Here is a 21,193-nt window from a genome sequence, read left to right as displayed (position 1 = left end):
AGGGTGCTTCCTGCCTCTTCCACTTCTCGGGGCTCCAGGCGTCCCTGGGCTCGTGGTCACATCCCTCCAGCCTCTGCCTCCATCTTCACATGGCCCCTCCCTGTGTCGCTCTGTGTTCTGTTCCCTTATAAGGACAAGTGATTGGATCAGAGGCCACCTTACTCCTGTGTGGCCTCATCTTGACTTTCCTGCATCTGCAAAGGCCCTCTGTCTAATTAAGATTGGGGTGGGGGCCCTGGCCTGCTGGTGGGGGTCAGAGTGCGCGTGGAGCCCTTTGCTCTGGCACAGAGAAGGGGACACCAAACTCGGGCTTCCTGGGAGAGGACCAGGGTTGGGGCTGGAGGCCTGTGTTCAGACCTCACTGAGGCCGTGGGTGATTACCTCAGTGCCCAGCCTCGGTTTCCCCCTCCATACAGTGGTGGGGGGCGGGGATGGGCTGCTGTGAAGAGCAAACCAGACAGGTGTACCAGGAGTCTGGTCATCTGCAGAGCCCTGGGCCTGTGTGGGCTCCTTTTCGGTGTTTTCACAAAACTATGAATAAAAAATTACGCGATTAAAAAAATCGCATTAAAAAAGGCGATTTCGCTTAAAAAAATATTAGGTCCAAAAGTGAAAGTTTATTTAGAATGAGAAAAGAAATGCCAAGTTTCAAAATTCACAAAGCTGACAATTACACGTCACCACTCATTGCTAGTTGCTCCCAGGACCCTGGGAAGGCCTTGAACCTGAGCTTGAGCTTCATGAACTCCACCAGAAAATCTCCTCCTGGCTCTAGTGTATTTCTTTGGCTTCACTATAAGTTAGGAGCTCCTTTTAAAATGGAAGGAGACCTCTGCCCGAGGCCCAGGGCCTCGCCCCCTCCCCGAGCCGTCCAGATGCCCCTGCGGCATCCCTCCCAGGCACTGATGTCACTGCCACTCCACACAGATCCGAGGGACCCTGAAGAGCTGGACCAAACTGTGGTGCGTGCTGAAGCCGGGGGTCCTGCTCATCTACAAGACTCCCAAGGGGGGCCAGTGGGTGGGCACGGTCCTGCTACACTGCTGTGAGCTCATCGAGCGGCCCTCTAAGAAGGACGGCTTCTGCTTCAAACTCTTCCACCCACTGGACCAGTCCATCTGGGCCGTGAAGGTATCGTGCGGGAGCCTGGGGCCCGCGCCGGCCAGGCCTCTGACCAGGAGAGAGGCCCCGTGGGGAGCCTTGCAGGCGATGGGCTCTGATGGGCAGTCAGGAGGCTCATCTCGCTGCCCCAGCCGCAGGGGTCAGGTGGTGGGCTGTCTGACCCAAGGGGCCCATCACTGCCCAGCTTGGGGGGTGGGGGACCGGGGTTAAGTCTCTCAATGGCGGGGGGATCAGCTGTGGTCCAGGTGCCCTCCAGGTGGAGCACATGGTGGGGCTCAGGGCCTGGTGACACATGCGGTCAGGATCACACCTAGAGCCCTGTCTAGAGGCTGAGGGACCGGCCATGTGAGCAGCTGCTCCTAGCCCAGACCTTACCCCTCCTAATCGGGGCTGCCCAGCTCAGGACCAGCTGGGGTTAGGCTGCCAGATCAAATCCAGCATGCCCAGTGAAATTTGGGTTTCAGAGAGACATCAAATAGTAAATAGCTTTTTAGTATAAGCATGTCCCAAGTATTGCATGGGATATACTTAAACTAACAAAAGGTATTTATTATTTCTCTGAGATCCTAATTTAAGTGGGATGCTGGATTTACATATGCTGATTCTGGCCACCCTAAATTGGGGGAGTTTAGAGCTGGAAAGCCGAGGGCCACCAGCTACGAAGGGGGACAGAAAGTCCCCACCCATCCTCCTCTCTCGCTGCCCACTGCGGCTGCGTGGCCAGGCGTTTAACCCCACCTGAGGGTCCCGAGGCCCCGGAAGTGCCGATGCGTGTCTGAGTGTGGGACTGCATGACCGCATGACCTGTGTTTCCACTTGTCCCTGGGTGTCCCCGCGGTGACGCCGGATCTCTGCCTGTCCAGGGCCCCAAAGGAGAGACTGTGGGCTCCATCACGCAGCCCCTCCCCAGCAGCCATCTGATCTTCAGGGCTGCCTCTGAGTCAGACGGTGAGTCCCTGCCTGCTTTGTGGGTCTCCCCAGTGACCCCCCCTGAAGCGGCCCTCCTGGCGGGTTTATAGACCAGATGCATGGGGTCCTGTCCTGGTTCGGGCCCTGTCACCACCACCCAAGGGACGAGCCCAGAGCCAGGCAGGCCTGCCATGCACTAGTACCTCTCTGAGCCTCAGTTTCCCTGTGGGCAAACGTGAATGATGGCACCTGTCTCCCCAGTTGTTAGGAGAATTTGATGACCTCATATAAAGCAACCAGGTAACAATTACTGAGCACCAACCACGTGCCAGGCACCATTGAAACAATAGATTCTACTGTTATTATCAACATTTAACCTATGAGAAAACAGGCACGGGGAAAATGCCGGCAAGAAAGTGGCAGAGCCTGGAAAGGAGTCCCAGTTTCCCCAACTCCCAAGTACATTGCATTGTTGGAGCGCCCTCCAGTGGCTGCTCCGAGTATAATGGTTGTCCCGCCCCCAAACCCCGCCAAGCCGTCTGGGCGGGCACCCCCTGGGGGATGGGGTGAACGGCTCGCATCCCACCAGCGGTCCTGGGACGCCTGGCCTGACCCCTGGGCACGCCTCCCGGCCTTGGGAAGGCGATTGAACTGCTGGTGCCGCGGCGGCCCCTGGTGGTCATAGGCGCACCTGCGCTCTCGGCACTGTCCTGAATTCCTTGAATTCCACCCTTATTTCCCCAGCCCCCTACTCTGTGCCAGGCCCCACGTGGGGCCCCGGGATGGACAGGGAAGCCTATGCTCTCACGGAGCCTGCAGTCTTGGGGGAGACGGGTAGTGAACCGTCAGATAGGAGGGATCTCTGTTGGGACAGGGTGGGGCAAGGTCAGCATCCCTGGGGGGATGGGCAGGTGTAAGTAGTGGCTGGTTCTAGGGCTTGGAGGTCGGGGATCGTTGAAGTGTCGGGGCGAGGCGGGGAGCTTCCTGGTGGGGAGGCAAGGAGCACTCTTTGGGGAGGATTGGTGGAGGCAAAGGGTGGTTTCCCATGGAGAGAGGCAAGAGGGGAGGGCCTCCGGGGTGCGGTGGGGTGGGGCCTCTCCCTGGGATAGGGGAGGGGCATCTCTAGTGGGCTCGCCGTGGGGGAAGAGGGCGGGGGACTCCTTGGTGAGGAAGGATGGGGTGGGGTGTGCGGGCCTTCAAGTGGAGAGCTGGGTGTGTGGGCGTTTTCCTGGCAGAGCGTTTTCCTGGCAGAGCGCCCTGGGCGCGGTGTGGGGCCAGGCCAGCTCACACCCCCGTACCCTGCAGGCCGCTGCTGGCTGGATGCCCTGGAGTTGGCGTTGCGCTGCTCTAGCCTCCTGCGGCTCAGTGCGTGTAAGCAGGGCAGTGACCGGGAGCCCGGGTCCTCGCCAGACGCCTCGCCCTCCTCGCTCTGCGGGCTGCCACCCTCTGCCGCCATCCACGACCAGGACCTGTTCCTGTGAGTGCCCGCAGGTGGGGTGGGGTTGGCCCCTCGCAGGAGCTGCGGACTCCTGCTTGCTGGGAACCCCCGCCAGCCGCCATGAACACCCTGAGCCTGGCACTAACACCGGGTCTCCTTGTATGGGGCGGGGGGCAGATGCCATAAGTGTCTGCTGCTGGGCACCTGAACCTCAGATCAGGAGACAGGCCCCCTTCACTCCACAGTGAACCTGGGAGCCTCAGCTTCTCCATCTGTAATCTAGGCTGGTAATGTCAAGTGCCGGTTGCCGAGGTGATTAAACCCAGGGATGTGTGTGGAGTGCCCAGCAGTGCGGGATGCCTGGAGTGGGGTCCCTGGGTTGGGGACATCCTGAGATGCAGATGGCAGGCCTCACCTGTGACCTTCGCCTTCCAGACTGAACGGGTCCTCCCTGGAGAACCACCTGGAGAATGATGCTTTCTCAGACAAGTCGGAGAGAGAGGTCCCTGAGGAGTCGGACAACGAGACCCAGGACCACAGCCGGAAGACCAACGAGAGCGGGAGTGACCAGTCGGAGGCCCCTGGGGGCCCAGCGCTGAGAGGGACCACATACGTGGAACAGGTCCATGAGGAGCTAGGGGAGGTGAGAGCCCACTCAGCCGGGAGACACAACGTCACCCTGCACCTGACCCCCACCTGAAGCAGTGTTGGCAATGCTGACGTCCCCTCAAGGAGAGCTCTGCAGGGTCTGCAGGGTCCCAGAGTCTAGGGGAGCAGGAGGGCCAGGATGGCCTGGACGTAGGAAAGCAAGCCTGGGGCCTAGAGGGCTTGGGCTGGGGGTGTTGGGAAGGCCACAGGTGGGCTTGGGGTCGGGGCCTGCCAGATCCAGTGGTGGCTTCAGGAGGGCCTGGGGCAGAGGTACAAGCTGGAGCTGCTGGGGGGAGCCATGGCTGGGACAAAGCCCGGGGCGCCTTGGACCCGGATAGCAATGGAGAAAGGAGAAGAGGGGGTTCAGGTTCCAGCAGAGTGCAGTGCCACCTATGAGACGAGTGCTCTGGGACAAAGAGCTGGGGGTTGGGCGTGGGGACAGCACTATGTCCCGAGTTTGGACATCAGGGGGAGACACTGCTGCACGTGAGAGTCTGGGGCCCCAGGCAGCAGTCTGGACATTGGGGCATGGAGCGGGCACTCCGAGAGGCCGGGGGCCCAGGCACCCCAGGCTTCAGAGACTAAGAACAGATGAGGCTGCTTGGAGGAGCCCAAATAGGTGGGAGGGAAGCCAGAAGTGCAGGGGTCGCAGGGGCAGCTGCGCTGAGAGCCAGAGCAGAAGAGAGGGTGACTGCCGGGTCAGTAACGGGGGTGGAGGCACCTTCACCAGGGCACTCCCAGTGGACAGGAGGGGGCAGGGCGTGGGAGTGGGTGGGGCGTAGAGGTACAGGTTTCTTAGCTGTGGCAGCTGCCCTTGTGAGCCCCAAAGCTGGCCTGGAAATTGAGCCAGGGGACGCTCAGGGCCCCACGTGGCCTCTCATGGCCTGGCCCCTTCCAGACCCCCTCATGGGGTTCAGGCACGGCCCCTCCTCCAGGAGCTCCCCCTCCCCTAGTTGCCCAGATAGACCTGGCTGGTGACAAACCATCCTGCTACCACCCTGGTGGTGACCGCCCTCTGGGCCAGGCATGCAGGTGGCTCTGAGTCAGTTCCTGCCTCTGTTTCCCAGCAGCTGGCCAAGTCACTTGACTTCTCTGTAAACCTGGGATAAGCAGTGTGACCTTGGGCTGCTTCAAGGAGTAGGTCTAGGGAGGAGGAAGGGGAGTGTCTGCAGCCCCGAGCCTTCCCTTGCCTGCTCGCCCAGCCCAGTGCAGCCATGACCAGGCCAGCGGTAGCACTAAGACAGTAGGGCCCCAGGGAGGGGAGATGGGCTTGGCTTTGGACCTGGCCATTGCTGTTTGCTGAAACTTCCTCTGTGCTGTGCGCAGTGAGGACTTGGCCACGCCTCCGTGACCCTTCCTGTGGTTATTCTGCCCAGCTGAGGGTTTGCTGGTTAGTGTGGTTTGGGAGCTGGAGCCCCACCCCCTGCAGACTCAGCCAAAGCCCAAAGCCCGAGGCTCAGTCTTTCCACAGCCCACGTTTGGCACTATGGTGAGAGTCAGGCTTGTGCTAAATCCCTGGATGAGTGTCAGCAGCCAGAATGGGGGAGGCTTCACCCTGGACTCAGAGAGTTGGGGGAGCTGAGCCGACCTGCAGTACCACACCTAGGGCTCGCCCACACCACACCCTGGCCTCCTGCTGGCTAAAATGCCCAATAAAAGGCTTTCAGGTCCCTGCAGGGGCTCAGTGAAAGGAACAGAGGCTGCCAGTGTGAGTGGCCTCGGCCAGCTGGGGTGGAGACACGTGCTGAAAAGGGCAGGGGTCAGGTGGGGCCAGGCCAGCGGGGTCACCAGATGGACGGGGTGCCAGGGGTACCGCCGCCCCACCTCCCATCACGCCTCCTCCCGCCAGAGCCAGCTGCCGCTGTCCTGCCTCCCCCTCCCAGGCCCCTTGGGCGGCTCAGAGCTGGGGACCCTGACCGCCACCCCTCTGCTGGCAGCTGGGTGAGGCGTCCCAGGTGGAGACGGTGTCTGAGGAGAACAAGAGTCTGATATGGATGCTGTTGAAGCAGCTGAGGCCAGGCATGGACCTGTCCCGCGTGGTGCTGCCCACGTTCGTCCTGGAGCCTCGCTCCTTCCTCAACAAGCTCTCCGACTACTATTACCATGCGGACCTGCTCTCCAGGTGAGCAAGCGGGGGTGCCCACCCCCCGAGTGTGCCCGGAGACCCCCCAAGATCCCGCAGCTCCTGCCCACCCTACCGAGGTTTCCAGAGGGTCCCCGGGACCCGGGCTGAGCTTGGTCCACTGGCCCTGCCAGCTCAGCCTCTGAGGGGGCCCAGGCCCCAAGACCAACCCTGGGAGGAGCTGATGGAGAGGGAGGGTGGGGCAACTCCACAGCCACTCGGGACCGGAGCCTTCAAAGGTGAGTGTGGGGTCAGCCCCAGCACCTTCTGTGCACCCCGAGTCCTGAGCCCTGGCATTGGCGCCCTCGAGCTGAACAGAGTGGGCTGCAGAGACTGTAAAGGGGACTGCCAGCTACAAGCCCTCATGGTGGGGGGGGCTGGGGAGCGTCCAGGGACATGGAGGCGGGTGGCCCAGGGACCCTGGTGGAGTGAGGGAGTTCCCGTCTGTCTGTCCAGGGCTGCACTGGAGGAAGACGCCTACAGACGCATCAAGCTTGTGCTGCGGTGGTACCTGTCTGGCTTCTACAAGAAGCCCAAGGTGAGGAGAGGCCGGGGGCGGGGCTTGGCCGAGTGCCCACCCACCCTCCCGGAGCTCCACATGGGCTGGGTAGGGTCAGTTGGCCCCAGGCACCGAGATGGGGGACAGGCTCTGACTTTGCACAGAGGAGCCCCCTGGCCTGCTCAGGCCCCTCAAGGAAACAGCTGCCTCACACAACTTGGCGGCAAAGGGGTTTTCAACCCTGAACCTCATGGTACCCTCGGGATCCGTGGTGTTTTCGTTGTGGAGCCCCTTTGGAGAACCCCAAGCCCAAGCTCAGATGAGCACAAGGCTACTCTCATAGTAACGGGAGGAGACTGCGTCCCCAACCCACCACCCCAGGGGTTCCCTGGGACACAAGTTTGAAACCACACTTCTGGCTCCACAATTCATTGTGTAGGTGGGGAAACAGGTTCAGGGAGGGGAAGGGACAGCCCCAGAGTCACAGAGCAGGCTGGCAGTGGAACCAGGTCTCCTGACTCTGCAGAGGTGGACCTCACGGGCCTGGGCAGGGCCAGGCACACACACTTAGCAGCGCTGATCCCATGGGCTGTGGGGCAGCTCCGGGTGGATTTCGCAGAGGAGGCTCCATGGACAGCCGTCTGGGACAGGACGGGGTGGTGCTGCAGGGTCAGCTCAGAGGGGCACCTGGGAAGCTTGGCCAAAGAATGGACGGAGGCGGCAGATGGGGCAGGTCCCTCCAGGGCGCTCTGTGGACAGTTACAGTCACGGAGCCCAGTCTCCACGGGGAGGGGCATAAGCACACAGCGGGAGGGGATGGGAAGGTGTGAAGGGGGCGGCCTGGCTACTTCAGATCAGATCCGGAGGTCTGAGCTGAGCCACGTGGAGACCCGGATGGAGGGCTCTCCAGTGAGAAAAAGGATCCCCCTGCAGGGGAGTTGAACTTGAGCTGTTTGGGGAGCAGAATGGTGGTGAGCTTGGCTGAAGCAGAGAGAGAGAGGGGTGGGGGGAAGGGGGCCGGGCAGGAGGATTGGAAGCCACTGGGGGCTTTGAGCAGACTTTGCGTTGGCTCCACCCAACGGAGAGTGTGACCTGGTGGGGGTCTCATGTTCCCCTTGGAGCCAAGAAGTGGACAGGACACGTCGTAGGCAGGGCCCCGGCAGCCCACACTGGCCCTCGGTCCACCGCACCCCAATGGCCCGGGGCCACCCCACTTCCTCACGTGAGGTTCTTTGTTCGTTGCCTGCAGGGGATCAAGAAGCCCTACAATCCCATCCTGGGAGAGACCTTCCGCTGCTGCTGGTTCCACCCCCAGACCAACAGCCACACCTTCTACATAGCTGAGCAGGCAAGGGCCCCACCGGCTGCCCCTGGGCTCTGCGGTGGGCGGGGGGGGAGGGCAGTGAGCAGGGGTGTCTGACCCCAATGCAAGTTTCTTCTGCATGGCCCCACCTCTGCCCATCGGAAGTGCTCCCATCCTCACTCCTGCCAGCTGCGATTCTCCCAGGAGGTGCAGACACAGCACCATGGCTGGGGACCTCCCTTCGCCCTAAGGGCACTCAGGCCCGGCTTCCCTGGGCACCAGGCATGAGGACCCCGGCTCCTGGGGCTGAGAGGGTACAGGGTGTGAGGTGGAAGGCGGCAGGGGCTTCTCATCGCGTAGCCGGACTCTCGCCTCCCTGGGGCTGCCCGCTGCTAGGCCATTCCAGGAGCTGCCTGTCTGCCCGCAGGTGTCCCACCACCCACCCGTGTCTGCCTTCCACGTGAGCAACCAGAAGGACGGCTTCTGCATTAGTGGCAGCATCACAGCCAAGTCTCGATTCTATGGTGAGGGGCTCCCCTGGGCTCACCCCAGGGCCTCAGGCAACTGGAGGGGGGGTGAGGGGGTGGGGGTGGGAGGGGGGATGGGTGAGTGAGGGAGGGGATGGGGTGGGAGGGGGGATGGGGGGGATGGGGTGGGGAAGGGGGCTTGGAGGGGAGGACTGGGCTCCTGGATTCCATGGTCACCAAAACCTCATGGTGGTAGCTGTGTGTGTGTCCCTCCAGCCTCTCCCACTCAGGGACCACGTGGGTGGGAAAGTGCTCAGAACGTGGAGTCAGGCAGAGCCCCGGGCTCCCGCCCTCTGCCACACAGTCAGCTGTCGGTAGGGCTGCTGTGAGGCTCATGAGAAAGAAGCTTCCAGGGAAGGCGTGGTCTGGACCCGAGCCATCCGTCCTGCAGCAGCAGCCACACACGCTATTTCAATTGAATACAACAAGAGAAATCTTACTGCAGATTTCCAGTTGCACCAGCCAAATCACACGGGGTCCGTGGCCACGTGTGTGCTGTGACCGCCGTGTCAGACGGCACAGAATGGAACATTCCATCATCACAGAAGGTTCTATCTGACAGCGTCACACTAGAACCTGGCACAGTGGGTGCTCAGAAAGCGTTTGTTTCCATTTTTCCATCAGGGGTACCTTTTTTATGGTTTTCTTAGTGAGCAGGTGTGCTTTTATCACCAACAGTCTGTGGAGGGCACACAGGTTGAGGCCCTCTCCACCCCAGGGCTCCCGTCACTCTGTCCTCTCAGCCCAGAGGGGCCTGTCCCCGCGCTATGCTATGGGGGATTGACGTCAGAGCAGAGGCGCAGGCTAGTTATACGAGGTTCTCAGCCTCCAACCCAAGGACCCCTGCTTTCGAAGTAAGTGAAATAAACGTTCCCACGTAGCAGCTAAGAAACTCCTCAGGAACTGGTGGGGCTCTTACAGAATCTGAGGCAGACAGGTAAAGTGACCCTCCCACAGTCACACAGCTGGACGTGCTGGGGCTCCTTCCACCTGTTGGAAGGGAGCTCAGAGCCTGTGGTTTGGGGCAGGGGGCTCCCACATGCCAGGCAGGGGTCTGTCTCCATTCACTGCCCATCTCTGCAGGGAACTCCCTGTCAGCTGTGCTGGACGGCAAGGCCACGCTCACCTTCCTGAACCGGGCAGAGGATTACACCCTCACCATGCCCTATGCCCACTGCAAAGGTGAGAGGCCGCGCGTTCCCCACCCCGAGGGCAGAGCCAGGCTGGCTCCGTCAAGGGGGGCATCTGGGCTCCAAACACTGGTCCTTGTTCGTCTGAAGATGTCTTATTTTCATCCTTACTCTTCAACGACTTTTTAGCTGGGCATAGACCTGGCATTTTGTTATTCTTCTCTCCTCTGTGAAACAGTTGGTCTGGCTTCCTCTGTGGTTGGTATCAATGCTGGGTCAGCCCATTTGTTACATACTCTGCTTTACTCTCTAGCTGCTTGGACGATCTTCTCTTGACTTTGGTGTTCTGCAGTCTCCCTGTAGTATGTCAGGGTGTGGGTTTCTTTTTTATTTTTTCATTAACGGACTTTATTTTTTAGAGCTGTTTTAGGTTTAAAAAAGACTGAGCAGAAAGTACAGTTCCTCTGTGCCCCTCCCTTATCCCTCCCAATCCCAATGCGGTTACAAACATCTTGCTCTGGTGCTACATTTGTTACAGTTGATGAATCGATATTGATACAGTTTTATTAACTCAAGTCCCCAGTTTCATCAGGGTCACTCTTTTTGTTTCTGTTCTTTGGGTTCGGACAACTGTATAACATTTCCACCCTTACAGTGTCACAGAAGAGGTTCCCTGTCCTAAAAATCTCTTACGGTTGGACACAAATAGATTAAGTCACTTATTCGTCCCTCTCTTCCCCCAGCCGCTGACAACCACTGATCTTTCTACTGTGTCCATAGTTTAGCGTTTCCCAGAATTTCATAGAGTTGGAATGACACACTCGTGGCCCTTCTTTCAGTAAGCAATATGCACTTACATTTCCTCCAAGCCTTCTTGTGGCTTCAAAGCTCTCGATTCCTTTTTTATTTTTGGTGCTTGAGGATTTTGTTTGTTAGAACTTTCTTAATCTGAGGTTTCATGGCTTTGGTCAAGTCTGGACATTTTTTTAGCTATTATTTTTTAATGCTGGCTCACCCCCAATTTCTCTTTTTTTCCTAGAACTCCCATTAGACATAAGTTAAACCATCACATTCTATGCTCTGCATCTCCTATCTTCTATCTCTTTCTAGATCATTTCTGTAGGTCTAACTTCAACTCTGATTAACCTGATGTTTAATTCACCCACTAAGTTCAATTTTGATGTTTTGGGGCTTTCTCCCTAAAACTTCTCCTTGGTTCCATTTTAAAGCTGCCTTGTTCCTTGATTGTGTTTGCAATTCCTCATGAATCTGCAGACATTGTACATGGGGTTGTTTTATATTTTCTATCTAGTAATTCTCATGTTCTATCTATCTGGTTCGTCCCGTGTCCCCACTGCCCACAGCAGTGACTTAGTAGATGCTCAATAAACATTTGTCCAGCGGGTGACTTCTTCTTAAAGCCTTGGGATTCTAATTCTGCAGGGGGTTTTCCTGGCATATAGTAGGCTGTTCCTGGACCACACAGGAAGTGGCGATTTGAATCTCAAATTCACTTTTCTCACTCATGGAGGAGTTTGTTTGGATTTGCCACCCTAGAGCCCAGGCCCTTGACTGTTCCTCTGTGATGGATGGATGGATGGATGGGCTTTCTGCAGCTCTGTGCCCTTAGCTGAGCGTGTAGCCAGGTGAGAGTCCCAGCCTTATGGGAATGTGTCAGGACACATGTCCTTGTGATTCTGGCCCCAAACCCCTCCTGCTCCCCACAGGAAGCTGGGACACCAGGGTCTCAGAGCAGCAGATGTCTCCTCTGCTCAGTGGGGCAGAAGCTGCTCCTTCCTCCTTCCCGTCCTCCTTTCTTCTCCTTATTTGTTTTTATCCCAAGTTATTTCTCATACTTTCTTGCTTGCTCATCTGTTCATCAATGCATTTAAGACATTATATATTTTTCAACGTTTTATTGTGTAACTTCTATCTTGTATGAAAGTACAGTGAACCCCGGGGCACCCACAACACAGGAGGTCGCTGTCTCGATTCTTTTGTCCCCCCCACACTGTCCCACCTGATTAATTTGAAGTGAATCCCACACACCGTGTCATCTGCCTGCTCCAGCGTGTACCCGCCAAGGTGAGGGTTCCCTTCTGGACCACAATCAGGACGCTATTGTTACACCAAACAACACTAACCAAGGCTGTTTTTATAATACCCTCAGACGTCGTCAGTGTGCCAAGTCCCCTGACTGTCGCCTGCACATGTATGTTTTCATTCACGCGTGCACACACGTGTTACGCTCCATGTTTGAGCAGCGTTCCAAATCAGGTTCACGCTGCGCTTGGTTCCTCTGTCTCCTAAGTCTCCTTCACGGTGTCCCTCCTCCTTCTCTCCCTGTAATGCATTTGGTGAAGAAACGCGGTCATTTTCTTGTAGCGTTTCCTCCCGGTCGATTTACTGGCTGTGTTCCACAGTGTCACTGACCGTGTCCCCGTTCTGGGTTTCCCTGTCACCTGGAAGCTGACCTCGTCTCTAGAGTTTTGATCCTTTCAGGCCATTTTCCCACCCAGACTCTCGCGAGGTGGTTCATGTCTTTCCGACGTGACGTGCGTGTGTTGGACTCTGTCTGCATTTGGGAAGCTCGCGGTGGCCAGTTCTCACAGCCCGATCCGCTGGCCGTGAGGCTTTGCAGGCCGGTGATGCCTCCAGCTCCTCCTTCACGGGGCACCAGGGAGGTTGTGGGAAGAGAAACCTCCCCTCGTCCCGTCCTGGTACCGGCAGGGTCAGACGTATAGGATAAAGGCCGGATGTTTTCTCTTGTCAGAATGATGAGTGTCCCCTGGTGTCCTCCAGAGGTGCCCCAGGTGAGGCCGTGGCTGCTTTGAGTGTCATGTGATCAGAACCTGCATGGTCACCGCTGGCATCCCAGCTGATGTGCCTCCTCGTGCTCCCTGTGCCATCGCAGCCATCGGCCTGGCTCCTGGGCCCTTCCTGCACAGCCCTAGCTGTCTGCTCCCTTCTGCTGTGACACCTTGGGACCTCCAGACCTGGAACCAGCCATGTCCCCAGGGAACCCAGGGGCCTCCCAGTAGAAGTGACAGAGGCCAGATCTGTTTCCTACAAGTGGAGTCCTTATTGGTTCTAGGCTTTGCAGTGCGCTCAGCATTGAAACCTTTTTTTTTTTCTTTTTAAAGATTGAAACAGGTCATGAGTTCACGCGCACATTTCCAATCCAGATTCAAGACGGTAGGGTTCGTGAGTCCCGATGACCTGATCTCTGAAACTTCTTTCCCCCACACCATTGTCTTTTTCAATGACACCACCATGATGACTTTGTGTCTTTCCGCACATCACACGTGGAGTGGTCAGAATGACAGGACCAAACCTGCCACCAATGCGACAATGACTGAAACAGTGTGTGGCCTGACTTGTGCGACTATTCCCACCCTAAGTGTCCCCTCTGGGATTTGTAAGGTCATCCAGAAACGTTCCCTCTGAGCTTGTCCACCCAGTGGGAACCCACTTTGGGTCTTTTGTTTCATTTACTTTTTTGTTGATCTTTAGATTCCACATATAAGTGAGGTCATGTGGTATTTGTCGCTCTCTGTCTGACTTATTTCACTTAACATAATACTCTCTAGGTCCATTAATGTTGTTGCAAATGGTAAGCTTTCGTTCTTTTTATGGCCGAGTAATATTCCATTGTATAAATGCACCACAGTTTCTTTATCCAGTCGTCTATTGATGAGCGTTTCAGTTGTTTCCATATCTTGACTATGTGAATAGTGCTTTAATAAACATAGGGGTGCATATACTTTTCTGGTTTAGAGTTTTGGATTTCTTTGGAGAAATACCCAGGAGTGGAATGGCTGGGTCATAAGGTAGTTCTATGTTTAATTTTTTTGAGGAACCGCCATACTCTTTTCCCTAGTGGCTGCACCAATCTGCAATCCCACCAACACTGCACCACAGTTCCCTTTTCTCCACATCCTCGCCAGCACTTGTTTGTTGATTTATTGATGATGGCTATTTTGACAGGAGTGAGGTGGCATCTCATTGTGGTCTTGATTGGTATTTCCCTGATGATTAGAGACGTTGCACATTCATACGTCTGTTGGCCGTCTGTGTGTCGTCTTTGGAGAAATGTCTATTCAGGTCCTCTGCCCTTTTTTAATTGGATTGTTTGTTTTATCGGTGTACAGTTGTGTGAATTTTTCATAAATTTTGAATATTAACCCTTTGTTACATGTATCATTGGCAAATCTCCTCCCATTCAGTATGATGTCTCATTTTAGTTTTGATTTCTAGGCATTTCCTTTTTAATTTCATGTTTTTACAATTGTGTAAATAAATATTTACCTGGTTCCAAAGTGAAAACGACAAAACTAGGTCCAGTCAAAGACGTCTCTCAGCCCCGCAGCCCCTACTAGGGAATCGGGGCCCCTGCACACCTGCCCTGCAGCTGCTTCCCTCCCCCGGTCAGCGTATCCCGGGTACACCGCCCCCCAGCAGCTCAGAAACCCCATCTCTCCTGCACAGCTTTTCCATCGTGTGTACAGAGGGAGGTGGCGTCTTCCTAGCCTTTTGCTATTGCAATTCGCTCTTTTTTTTCTTTTGTGAAAGAGACATTTTTTATCCCCCATTTCTAAGTGTTTCTTAAAATTAGATTCAGTGCCCATATGGCCAGGATGGGAAATTTTTCTCTCCTTTATTATTAAGTAACACATGTATCAGCTGAGAAATAGTAATGAGCTGGGCCCGTCCTGGGCGCAGCAGTGAGCAGGAGGACGTCTGCCCGTAGGAGCTCACGTTGGAGCAGGACCCGAAGCGTCACATGAAGGTGACCCAGCAAAGGGTGGGGTGTCTCCTGCACAGAACACCTCACAGAGCAAAGGCCCTGGTGCAGTGACCCTGTTTCCTGGGGAGAGAGGGTCACTGAGGAACCAGGCACGGCCCCCGGGCTCCGCTCCCCACACGAGGTCCTCTCTGCCCCAGCCTCTGTTCTCTCCCCACCCCCTTCTTGCCCTCCTGGGGTCTGACACAGGCCTCCAGGGGTCACGTTGCCGGGTGAGGCCTCGGCAGGGCCGGGGGCTGACCCCCGACACCGCTGTGTCGCAGGCATCCTCTATGGCACCATGACCATGGAGCTGGGGGGCAGAGTGACCATCGAGTGCAAGCAGAACAACTACCAAGCTGAGCTGGAATTCAAGCTCAAGGTAGGGCTGACCGCACCCCTCCAGCCTCTCCAACGGCCATGGCGGGCGTGGGGCTTGGGCTGGTGCAGCATGAGGCCTCGGGGATCCCCCTCCTGCCCTCCTTGTGCTCCACAGATGGTTTCCTGTGTAAGTGCACCTGAGGGAGCAGCTCTAGGCATCCCCATGGTACAGCTGGGGCACAGAGAGGGCAAGGGGCTGGCCGAAGGCCACACAGCAGAGCCAGGAAAGGCTCTTAGGGGGCTTATGCCCCTAACGGGGACCCTGCATCCCTGAGCTCAGGCTGAGGCATTGGGCGAGTGGGGCCGCCTCTCGCGTTGGGCTCCCATTCACTGGAGGCTGAGAGCCCACACCCCCGTGACTGTGGCCACCCTATGTCCCACGAGGATATGCCACCGGCAGGGGCCTCCCCCTCCAGCTCACCCTGGGGTACCGCCACCCCTCACCAGACTCCATCTCCATGTGTCCCCTCAGCCTTTCTTTGGGGGCAGCACAAGCATCAACCAGATCTCGGGGACGATCACGTCAGGACAGGACGTCCTGGCACATCTTTCCGGACACTGGGTAAGAGCCGCCCTCGGGCAGGCAAGGGAGGGCTGTGTGACCAGCACCGCTGAACCCGCCTCACCATCCGGGCAGGACAGGGAGGTGTTTATCAAGGAGGAGGGGCGAGGAAGCCCAGAGCTCTTCTGGAACCCGAGCGGGGAGGTCCGAGAGCAGAGGCTGAAGCGACACACGGTGCTGTTTGAGGAGCAGACGGAGCTGGAGTCCGAGAGGTGAGGCCGCCCAGCGCCGAAGAGACCCCGCTGACCCCAGCCTGGCGTGGCCTGGTGGGCACCTGATCTCCAAGTGGGCAGGGCTACGGTGCTGGGAGCAGGTACCCAGGATGTCCCGGTCAGAGGGTGGACCTTAGAGTGGACCCCTTGTGACACATGACATATCCTGTGGGGGCAGCTGGAAGGAGAGGGACTGAGGCCTGGCAGAGAGCCAGCTCTGGGGCCTGTCACTGCCGGCAGGTGACCAGCAGCTGCACAGAAAGGGCCTTGCTGGTGGGAGGTATAAGCTCAGGTAGGAAAGAACCATCTCTTGGTGAATCAACAGCATCCCAGGAGACACGGACACCCTGATAGGTAGTGAGCTGCTTGTCACTGGAGGCAATCAAGTGGAGGTTACTCTAAGCCTCCCCTCCAGTGCTGAGGGGGTGTGGCTGCCCAGGTCTTCAGCTCAGAGCAGGTACCCTGCCTGCAGGCTCTGGCAGCATGTCACCAGGGCCATCAGAGAGGGTGACCAGCACAAGGCCACACAGGAGAAGTTCTCACTAGAGGAGGCTCAGCGGCAGCGGACTCGCGAGCGCCAGCAGAGCCTTGCGCCCTGGACACCCCAGCTATTCCACCTGGACCCCGCCACCCAGGAGTGGCGCTACCGATACGAGAAGTGAGTGCTGGTGGGCAGAACCCCAGGGACCATGTGATGGGCTAGACCATCAGACTGCCCAGCCCAGGGCCTGAGAAACTAGCAGGGCCTCCGCTCCCCTGGAGGAGCGAGTGATGGGGCTGGGGTCACATAGGGGTCCCCTGGTGGCCCTTCCTGTGGGCCCTGCACACTGGTGCAGGCAGCGGTCACTCTCGTAGGGGCTCCGGCCACAGCTGGCACACTGAGGGCGGGGCAGGGATGGTGTCCCCTTCCCCGGAGAACCAGTGTCCCTGCCAACGGATGCCCTCTGCACGCTCCAGCCACAGCCCCTGGGACCCCCTGAAGGACATCGCCCAGTTTGAGCAAGACGGGGTTCTGCACACCCTGCAGCGGGAGACCATGACCCGCCGGACACGCTTCGTGGGCAGCCCGGGGCCCAGGTGCCAGGTCAGCACCCCCAGGGCACAGCGGAGGGCGGGGAGTGACTGTTCCAGCCCAACCCGGGCCAGGAATCACACCTCCCTGTCTCCCTAGCCCAGCAGCTTCCTCCTCTTCCAGCCACCTCTTCTAGAGCTGTCGTGGCACAAAGGACCTGCTGTCACGGAGGACAGCAACGCCCCCAGCAGGCCCCCGGGGCTGCAGCTGGAGCATGAGGACAGCGCAGGGTGTGGTGGGTGTGGGGGGCTCCCGACCCCAGTGGCTCCATCTCTCTCCAGGGAACTGGCCCAGACCTGCGGCTCCGCAAGGCCAGCGACCAGCCCTCTGGCCACAGCCAGGTCACCGAGAGCAGCGGCTCCACGCCCGAGTCCTGCCCAGAGCTCTCGGAGGAGGACGAGGATGGTGACCTCGTGCCCGGTGAGCCCTCCTGGGCCGACCCTTCTGCAGGGTGGGAAGGCCAGAGAAGCCCCGTCCCCAGGTGGGCGAGTGGCCCGGTCCCAGGAGGAAGCCTGTCCCTGCCCCGCCCTCCCTGCCCATCCTCCCAGGGGCCCTGCACGGGCCTCCCTGAGCCCAAGGGCAGTGGAGGGGTGTGGGAGACGCGGGGACTCCCCAGCTCTGGGCTCAGAGGGTGAGGGCTCCTCCCTGGCGACCAGCGTGGTGTGAGGGGCAGAGCTGGGCAGTGTCCATCTGTCTGTGACCCTCGGGTCCCACACTTGCGTCTCTCTCCATGGCCGTCACAGGCGGGAGTGCGTGCATCTCCCCAGCTTTGTCCCTACCTTTGCCATGGAGAAGCCACTCTTGGCCATTTCTTGGCCCAAAGCTTATGAGAGGCCAGCTGAACCTGGAGTCCCTCCTGAAACATCCCATGTGCCTGTCCCTCACCTCCATGTGTCAATAGCTTTGTCCTGAAGGCTCCTGTGAGATGGGGCGGGGCCCTGAGCTGGCCATGACCCCGGGACCCCTCACACTGGCTCCCCGGACATCCTAGCTCATCCTTGATTCTCCCCTCCCACTCATCCTGTGTCCCCTTGTCCCCTGGGTGCTGTGACGGGTGGCCGGCCATCCCAGGGAGCAAGAGTGCGTGCCCTCGGTGTGGGAAGGAGGCAAGGCGGCTGCAGGCGCTGCACGAGGCCGTCCTGTCCATCCGGGAGGCCCAGCAGGAGCTCCACAGGTAGGCCTGGCGCTGGGGCCCAGCCAAGCTGAGTCAGAGCGCAGGGGAGCCGGGTGGCGGTGCTCCAATGTCACTGGGAGCTGGAGCCCTCAGGGCTGACACAGGGTCTGGGTGCGGTGAGGCAGGAGGAAGACCCCCTGGGGTGCTGCCCAGCTGGAAGTTCTGTCTGAAGTTCCCCATGAGCAGCTGTGGTGGATGCTGGGTGGACAGGTGCTGGACAGTGTGGAGGGTGCAAGGAGCCTAGCAGAGCCGTGGTGGCCCCTGGCGTCTCCGGGGTCACTGCTGTGCTCACTGCACCCTTCTCGGGAGACTCTCAGGAAGGGCTGGGTGAGCGAGCATGTGAGCAGGGCAAGTCTGAGAGGCATCTCTGTGACCGTGGTGGGGGGGCCCTGGGGACACGGGGGACCCCCATAGGCAGACACCCCAGAGGAGCAGCACAGCCATAGTTTCCAGCTCCGCTCCACAGCCCGGCTCCTGGTCAGTCCAGGCTGCAGGACTCGCTGGCTGTGGGACCTCTGGCTGTCGTGCCTCTGTTTCCCCCTCTGTAAAATGGGGTGATAGCAGAGTCTCTGGGGCGGGATTAGGTAGCTGATAGCTTCCAGGCTGCCTAGGAAAACCTAGGCCAGTGAGAAGGCCTAGGTTTTCCTAACTAGGAAACTCACCCTAGTGACTCACCTTTACTGAGCCTCACCCTTACTGACACACCGTTGGAACCATTACCTGTTCCTCTGTGAGGCTGTGGGGAAGGCCAAGAGAAAGGGGGCTGGCACCTTGAAGAATGGGAAGCAGTGTGACCTGCGTGGTCAGGGAGGGCTTCCTGGAGGAAGGTGTATGTGGGCAGGGAGGAGCCTGCAGAGGGGAAGCAGGTCAGTGCTGACAGTGTGGGCCCCACAGCAGATCCCATGCTGGGAGAAGGGTGAGTCCAGATGGGCCAGGATGGTGGGACTGAGCCCAGGGGCCCTGGGAGCGGGCAGTGGGGAGCAGCCACCGAGCACCCCAGGAGGAGGCTTGCTGCAAGGCAGGTGGCTGGGAGGACAGCCCCAGGCTCCTGCAGCCGTCCAGGCACACGGTGTGCCAGTCAGGGCAGGGGCGTGAGTTTCCTCGGGCTGCCCCAGCAAAGTCCCACAGAGCGGGGGTCTTATACCACAGATGTTTATTGCCTCTAGTCCTGGAGGCTGAACCCCGAGGTCCCGGCGTCGACAGGGCTGGTTCTGAGGGCTCTCTCCTTGGTGTGTAGACGGCCATGTTCTCCCTCTGTCCCCACAGGGTCGTCCCTCTGTGCGTGTCTGTGTCCTAACCTTCTTCTAAGGACAGTAGTCATACTGGCTTAGGCTAATGACCTCATTTTACCTTGATCACCTTCTTAAAGACCCCACCTCCAAACACAGTTACTTTCTGAGGACCTTGGGGATAGGGCTCCACCATATGAGTCTGGGGGACACAACTCCCCATCACAGCAGAGGTGGGAGGGGGGATACAAGAGGCCCAGCTCCCTAGCCCTGACCCCCTCTCCCTGGAATGGGTGCCTATGCAGCTGCTGTGCCCTGGGCTCCCTCCCCTAAGGACCCCCGCCACTTACCCCACTGTCCCTGGAGGGAAGCAGAGTGTGTCTCCCTGTCTGGCTGGCCTGGCTGAGCCTCTGTACCCTGTCCTTGCAGGCACCTCTCGGCCATGCTGAGCTCCTCGGTGAGGCCCAGGCAGGCGCCGGCCCCAGGCCTCATGCAGAGCCCCCGCTCCTGGTTCCTGCTCTGCGTGTTCCTGACATGTCAGCTGCTGATTAACTCCATCCTCTCCTAGGGCCCTGTGGGGTGGCGTGGCCATCACCTGCAGAACTCGGCCGGTCCCCCGCCCCTCCCAGGCACGAGCACTTTCAACCAGCCCTGGGGAGGCGGAGAGCCACCGAGAGCACAGCTGCTGTGGACAGAAGGGCCCACGGCAGCAGGAGGACAGCAGGAGGGACCTAGGGCCCCCGGCTCCTTTTGGGGAGGTACTGGCCTCCTCTGTGGGGCCCTCCGCCCAGCACTGGCCTTAATGCTCAAGCCAAATGCTGCTTTTGACATGTGACAGGCTCCCTGGTCATCTGGCCTCGTCATTCCCAGTCCAGCTTCCACTTGGGACTGATGGAGGCAGGGGGATAGGTGTCCTGCCAGGATTCGACAGTCACTCCCCGTCAGGGGTGAGTGAGGGAGGGGTTGAGGAGCAAGCCAGGAATCCCCAGGGGTCCCCAGAGCCTCCTGGGTCCTGATGCACAGGCTGTCTCTTCCTGAGACCCTGCCCATGTCGCCCTGAGGGGGCCCTGGTGGGACAGTGGGTCTGCTCTGAGCGGGCTGTGGAGGTTTTATTCTGCCAGTGTGCTGTTTGCTCGGGCGCCCAGTATATACCTGTGGAACCCGCTGCACCTCCCCCAGCCTGGCCGGGACAAGGCGGGAGAGGCGCATGCGCAGGCAGCTTGGCAGGCTGAGGGTGGGGCCAGGAAGTCCCAAATTGGCCACTTTGTCCCACTGATGCGTCGTCTTCTGGTCTACACTTTTTTAATAAACGCAATTGCAACATCTTAGGGTGGCACCAAGCAGTGTCTGGTGTCAGGCCTCCGTTCCTGTGTCAAGTGCCGTCTGTGTGTGTATGTGTGTGTAAGTGTATGTGTGTGTAAGTGTATCAGTGTGTGTGTTTGTGTGTGTATGTGTGTATAAGTGTATGTGTATCTGTGTATGTGTGTGTGTATGTGTATATACCCATGTGTGTACGTGTATCTGTGTATGTATGCAAGTGTATCTGTGTGTAAGTGTATGTGTGTGTGAGTGTATGTGTAAGTGTATGTGTGTGTGAGTGTATGTGTGTGTGTGTGTGTGAGTGTGTGTGTGTGTACCCATGTGTGTACGTGTACCTGTGTGTGTGAGCACCTGCACACACAGGTACACGCAGAGCCTTATTCTGTGTTGCGGTGCTGCCCTCTGAGCTGTTTGCCTCATTTTCCCGTGTTTGTATCCATGTTCTTGTCCCCGCACCCCCTCAAGTTAGGGACGTGTCCATGCTCCATTCCTTGAAATAAATGGCACACATGTTGCATGTTGTCTTCTTGGGGGACTTTTGGAAACAGTGGGGGTCTTCCTAGGGACACACTCAACACCAGCGGGGGGCATCCTGCCAGCCATCAGATGAGCCTGCTGGTAACACTCCCGGGAGCTGCCCAGGCTGTGGGGGCCCCAGGACCATTTCCCACCAACCACCTCACCCCGCACTGCTGTCCCCAGTCATGCTCTGACTTCCGTTCTACAGTGTCACTGTTCCTGATACAGCCTCCAGGGCCAGAG

General features: G+C 58.4%; 1 protein-coding gene across 6 annotated transcripts in view; it reads left to right on the top strand.

Annotated features, from left to right (window-relative positions):
• The window catches only part of LOC117030751 (oxysterol-binding protein-related protein 5), a 56,739-nt gene extending 36,177 nt beyond the window's left edge, over positions 1-20,562 (top strand). For 5 of the 6 annotated variants that reach the window (XM_033120975.1, XM_033120973.1, XM_033120972.1 and 2 more), the window contains exons 6-22: positions 928-1,131; positions 1,986-2,070; positions 3,337-3,508; positions 3,905-4,112; positions 6,055-6,239; positions 6,696-6,777; positions 7,988-8,086; positions 8,469-8,565; positions 9,652-9,750; positions 14,766-14,863; positions 15,335-15,424; positions 15,500-15,636; positions 16,109-16,294; positions 16,594-16,720; positions 16,990-17,128; positions 17,780-17,882; positions 19,541-19,679. In XM_033120975.1, the coding sequence (XP_032976866.1) occupies positions 928-1,131; positions 1,986-2,070; positions 3,337-3,508; positions 3,905-4,112; positions 6,055-6,239; positions 6,696-6,777; positions 7,988-8,086; positions 8,469-8,565; positions 9,652-9,750; positions 14,766-14,863; positions 15,335-15,424; positions 15,500-15,636; positions 16,109-16,294; positions 16,594-16,720; positions 16,990-17,128; positions 17,780-17,882; positions 19,541-19,679 (2,250 nt within the window). Of the gene's footprint in view, positions 1-927; positions 1,132-1,985; positions 2,071-3,336; positions 3,509-3,904; positions 4,113-6,054; positions 6,240-6,695; positions 6,778-7,987; positions 8,087-8,468; positions 8,566-9,651; positions 9,751-14,765; positions 14,864-15,334; positions 15,425-15,499; positions 15,637-16,108; positions 16,295-16,593; positions 16,721-16,989; positions 17,129-17,779; positions 17,883-19,540 lie in introns of all 6 variants that reach the window. The other variant, XM_033120971.1, reaches the window with a different exon arrangement.
• Positions 20,563-21,193: the final 631 nt, after the last annotated feature.

Source organism: Rhinolophus ferrumequinum, chromosome 11, assembly GCF_004115265.2.
Source record: "Rhinolophus ferrumequinum isolate MPI-CBG mRhiFer1 chromosome 11, mRhiFer1_v1.p, whole genome shotgun sequence".
NCBI classification, from domain to species: Eukaryota; Metazoa; Chordata; class Mammalia; order Chiroptera; family Rhinolophidae; genus Rhinolophus; species Rhinolophus ferrumequinum.
This window is presented reverse-complemented; position numbering and strand designations above follow the sequence as displayed.